Below are 5,217 nucleotides of genomic sequence, written 5' to 3'. Positions count from 1 at the left end.
GGTCAAGTTCTTTGGTCATCTATATATATATAGTCCGAGATTTCGTATTGTATAAATGTGTTTGTGAACTGTGACAATATATAAAGTCCGAGATTTCGTATTATTGAAATAGGTGCGTGAACCGTGGCATTGATATTTTTTTTTCAATTTTAATGACCCGTCGACTGAAGGTGGACGTGTGCGTCGCTTGTTTGTCTACCGTACTTGCGTGTGCGTCTCTTGTTTGCCTGCGATTGAAAGCCTTCTCTGACCTGTCTCCAAATTGGCATTCCTGAGCAAAAATCCCCTGCAACCCGACCCATGGCCATGGGCAAGCTCGAGGAGAGGACGCGTGCGTTCTGGACGAACCGATGGCTTGTGTTCGTTGGGGCCATGTGGATGCAGTCCATGGCCGGCACCACTTACATCTTCGGCGCCATCTCGCCGGTGGTCAAGGCCAGGCTGGGCTACGACCAGCCGCAGGTGGCCGCGCTGGGTGTCGCCAAGAACGTTGGCGGCTGCCTCGGCCTCCTCGCCGGCGCGCTCTCGGCGACGTGGCCGCCGTGGGCGCTGCTGGCCATCGGCGCCGCGCAGAACTTCCTCGGCTACGGCTGGCTCTGGCTCGTCGTCTCCGGGAACGCGCCGGCGCTGCCCCTCTGGCTGGTATGCTGCTGATCCTGGCTGTTTGGAGTTGGTTAAATTTCGGGAAAAAAGGAAGAAAAAGTTGAGAAAAAAGGAGGGAATTTCGGTGTACATATCTGGTCCACGTAGGACTTGGTTACCCTGCCCCATATGCCAGTGACTTTTTTTTTAAAAAAATGTATAAGCAATTAAGCATCCATGTCCATATCCATTCCACTTCCACCCATCCCCGTGGCTTCTGTCTGCTGCGACCCTGCTCCACTCCGTCTGCATCACCTGTCACGGTTGTCACCTCCACCACGGCTCCAGCTCCACCCGCGCTGGTTTAGGGCCGCTGCTGGGCGGGTGACGAGCGCGGCTGTCGGATTCCGCCGAGCCTCAGTATGCGGGCAGCGGGCGCGGCCTCCGCCTCCGCCACACCAGCCCTGGCGTTCCCCTTGTCTTCCCCTATATATACAGATCGGTCTGATTTTACTTTTTTTGACATGGCTCCATTTATGCTTACTCCCTCACACCCAAAATTAGTCTCCACTCTCGCATTTTGAAAGAAAATTGTATCAATATTTCTATCTTCAAATAGATTTACTACGAAGATTCATGACGTGATTAATCTAATGATGCTTGTCTGATATCATAAATATTACTAGTATGTTTTGGTATAGATTTGGCCAAAGTTAATATTGTTTGGCTTATCGAAGTGCGGGATGGAGACTTATTTTAGGACAGGACGGAGGGAGTACATCGGAGCTGCTCTTGTGTCATGACTGTGCCACATTATGCCAGAGGGGAGTAAACTATGCGAGTTTTCCATTCTGAAAACAAGTGATTCAACATATTTCACGCCACACCATAAACGGACACCTCAAAGTTATGATTTTGCTGTGGATGGCTGGCAACTGGTATCAGCACAAAATCTGGTTACCATCATTATTTGCATGTTTCCAGCTCAACTGAAAATGATGTGCACTGCATTTGTTTCTGCCTTGTCTTGCTTTATTGTTTTTTTCCTTTTATCGTGTTCCTCTTATTTCAAGGTTAATGTACCTACTCTTGCACGCCCCCCCCCCTAACATCGCTCTGGTTTGATTTTAGAGAAATAATTAATGTTACCATGAACTCCTCAAGTTAAAACTTATCCTATACATGCCATGCCAGCCATGAGACCACAACTGCAACTCGTATGAATAAAATGGATATCCTTTTACGTTATTCTAGTGTTGTTTTTACTCATCCCTCATATTCAAATGAATTGAACAAAAGTACATAACTTTATTGTTTATTTTCTCAACCTAACATGCAACATTTCATCGTTTTCGTATCCAGATGTGTGTTGTTATCTTTATTGGAACAAATGGCCAGACGTATTTCATCACGGCTTCACTTGTTACAAGCATCCAGAATTTCCCAAAGAGCAGGGGCCCAACAGTGGGCATCCTCAAAGGATTTATGGGCCTAACTAGCGCCATTCTGACACAAGTTTATACAGTGATGCACACACCAGACCATGCTGCGCTTATCTTCATGGTTGCTGTTGGTCCGTCGCTGGTTGCCATTGGCTTGATGTTTGTTATTAGGCCTGTTGGTGGTCACAGGCAGATACGGCCATCTGACAAGAACAGCTTCATGTTCATCTACACTGTATGCTTGCTCCTCGCCTCATACCTTGTCGGTGCTATGCTTGTCCAAGATTTCCTGCAACCAAGCTATGATGTGGTTGTTTTTCTGACTGTGATTCTGTTCGTCCTCCTTATTTCACCAATCGCAATCCCTGTGATTGTGTCGTTCATGCCGGAAAAAGCTCAACATCTCATGGAAGATGCTCTCCTATCTGAACCATTGACAGGAGAGGCAAGCAGTTCACGACAAAAGGAGGATCAACCAGAGGTCATTTTAAGTGAGGTAGAAGAGGAGAAGTCTAAGGAAACTGATTCATTGCCGCCATCTGAAAGGAGAAAGAGGATTGCGGAATTGCAGGCCAAGCTAGTGGAAGCAGCGGCAAGAGGTGGGGTTAGAATCAAAAGAAGGCCACACCGAGGGGATAACTTCACCCTGATGCAGGCATTGGTGAAGGCTGATTTTTGGCTTATTTGGCTATCACTTTTGCTTGGGTCGGGATCAGGGCTGACAGTGATTGATAACCTGGGTCAGATGAGCCAGGCTATTGGTTATAAAAATGCACATATCTTTGTGTCACTGGTGAGCATATGGAACTTTCTTGGTCGTGTTGGAGGTGGCTACTTCTCTGAGATCATTGTCAGGTACCAACACTAAGCAATCTACCATTCGCTTTTAGTCTCAGGAAAAAGGCTGATACAGTTGTTTCTTGGTAGAAACGATTGGTGTTGGTATTGTTGCTTTGACAATCAGAACTTTCCATACCAAATTAAATGCTCTTCGTTTCATCTTCTTAGTTTAGGTGGACACTTTTAACTCCCATTCAGATACTCATCTAGGATACACTTGTATTTAACTTCTGGAGTTTGCTCTCTAAAATGCTCCAGAATAGTAGAGCTTTTAGATAATTAGAAATGTTCTTGTTATATTTTGAGCGTATCTATTATGTATTTTCCTAGACTTACTTCCTATGCACACTCAAGTTGTAGTTACTTCCTATGCACACTCAAGTTATGAAACTTATTTTTATATGTGTTCTCATCCTGACTGGCTATTCTTTTTAATCAGGGAACGTACATACCCAAGGCACATAGCATTGGCAGTTGCTCAGATCGTGATGGCTGCTGGGCATTTCCTCTTTGCTATGGCTTGGCCTGGAACTATGTACATTGCGAGCTTGCTGGTTGGACTTGGATATGGAGCTCACTGGGCTATTGTGCCAGCTGCTGTCTCCGAGCTTTTTGGTGTAAAACACTTTGGTGCGATGTACAATTTTCTCATACTAGCGAACCCCGCAGGATCCCTCATCTTCTCAGAGCTAATTGTCAGCAACCTCTATGAACATGAAGCTGAGAAACAAGCTAGCCAACACCAGATGTCAGCATTGCTGTCTCCACGATTGCTTCGTGATACTGGCTTTCTTGCAGATGATGCACTCAAGTGTGAAGGGCCTGCTTGTTTCTTTTTCAGCTCTCTGATTATGTCGGTGTTCTGTGCTGTTGCCGCTGGGTTGAGCCTCCTCGTCGTTCAAAGGACCAGACAAGTTTATCCTCGCCTCTACAGTTCTGTCCGGACTTGAGATTCTCCAATTCTGCATGGATGGGAAGCTCAAATCCTCGTATTCTATGTCCGTTTATTCTTGCATACATATGCACAAAGATAAGTATGTGAATAAATTCTCAAATCTTTTCCTAAGCTGGTATTGTAAAAACAGATATTCTTGAATGGATTGTCCCTTGTGACTTGCGTATGGATTCTGGCACTTGCTGTCCTGAAAAGAAACTATCCCTCTCCTTTTTTTTGAAGCAATTACTGTATGGAGTTCCTACAATATTTTTCTATTAAATATGGGTATGTACAAGTGTAAGTATTCAAATTACAAGGAAATCAACTATAAACATGATTTAATTTTGGCTGCTATTTGGGGTTTTACTCTATGACAAAGAATCATTTCTTTTACAAACATTTCTTTGCATATTGTCGCCATGGGGGTTTATTCTCAAAGATCCATCCATTTCTGCATTTTCATATGCACCAAACCATGATGATGATAATCTCCATCCTCCAAGTTTTCGTTAGTTGCGCAGGCATATGTTGCACAGCTAGAAATTGATTGGAAGTGCGCGGTGGTACAACCCTATCAGTTGCCAGCATCTTTCTGTATAATTGCATTTCAGGAAGAGATGCGAGATAGTTTCTTCCTTCTGGCGAATGCAGTTTTCACATGTATACGAGTCAAGTTCCATGTTCCTCCTTTTGAGCATAGATCTTATGTTCAATCTATTTTTCAGGAAAAGCCAGAAGAATACCTTGTGTTTCGGTTGACATTTTGTTTTCTACAACCAGACATAGGCGGGGTGGACTGCCTCGTTCCCAGTTTATAAGCTTTCGGCGCTGAGTATTGGACTGTCCCCCAATGTATACCCATTTGTCATGATGGTCAGATAGTTGTTGTCTTTATAAGGATTCAAACAGGATTTAGTATTGCTCATAAGCTATTTCTGACATTGGGGTGTGAAACAAATTGTGAGGGTATTCCACATCTTTTGCATGTATTATTGTAATATCCTTATTCCTGACAAAAGAAAAAAGCTCAGGGAAAGCATATTCAGGCACTCGGTTGTCTCACTAGTCCAACCATAGTTGTTTAGTCCTGTCGTCCTCTATCATCACCCTATAGAACCCCTTGAAAGTGTTCATTGTCTTTAATACATATTTCCACCAGAAAGATCACACCTCCCTTGAGAAAGGTATTGTTCCACCCAAGTAATGCTTGCTTGTTCCAAACGATGTTTACCCACGGTATATTGATCTGTTGAAGAATTTGTGCATGAGTAAAGCTTTATTCTAAGCAACAAGATCAAGGACCCCTAGCCCCCTTGTTTCTTGGGTTTGCATGCCAGCTTCCACACTGCTTGTAGCGGTTTTTTTGCATTTATGTCTGTTCCTCTTCATAAACAATGTCTTCTATTCTTATTAATT

At 44.0% G+C, this 5,217-nt stretch overlaps 1 protein-coding gene across 3 annotated transcripts; it reads left to right on the top strand.

Moving 5' to 3' along the window:
* The first annotated feature begins 293 nt into the window (after nucleotides 1–293).
* On the top strand, nucleotides 294–4,143 carry LOC100501814 (Major facilitator superfamily protein). 3 transcript variants are annotated; one of them, NM_001401914.1, is made up of 3 exons: nucleotides 294–642; nucleotides 1,945–2,879; nucleotides 3,304–3,997. In NM_001401914.1, exons 1-3 carry the CDS (start codon nucleotides 301–303, stop codon nucleotides 3,812–3,814), a joined length of 1,788 nt encoding a protein of 595 aa, NP_001388843.1. In that variant the 5' UTR covers nucleotides 294–300; the 3' UTR covers nucleotides 3,815–3,997. The 3 variants fall into 3 exon arrangements, with proteins under 3 accessions (NP_001388843.1, XP_008668551.1, NP_001183397.1); XM_008670329.3 differs by lacking the exon at nucleotides 294–642 and adding an exon at nucleotides 788–1,520 and having other exon boundaries at nucleotides 3,304–4,143; NM_001196468.2 differs by lacking the exon at nucleotides 294–642 and adding an exon at nucleotides 904–1,084 and having other exon boundaries at nucleotides 3,304–3,979.
* Nucleotides 4,144–5,217: the final 1,074 nt, after the last annotated feature.

The sequence above is a fragment of the Zea mays genome, chromosome 2, assembly GCF_902167145.1.
Source record: "Zea mays cultivar B73 chromosome 2, Zm-B73-REFERENCE-NAM-5.0, whole genome shotgun sequence".
In the NCBI taxonomy this organism is placed as follows: Eukaryota; Viridiplantae; Streptophyta; class Magnoliopsida; order Poales; family Poaceae; genus Zea; species Zea mays.
The sequence above is the reverse complement of the archived record's forward strand: the minus strand, read 5'-3'. Positions and strand labels throughout refer to the sequence as shown.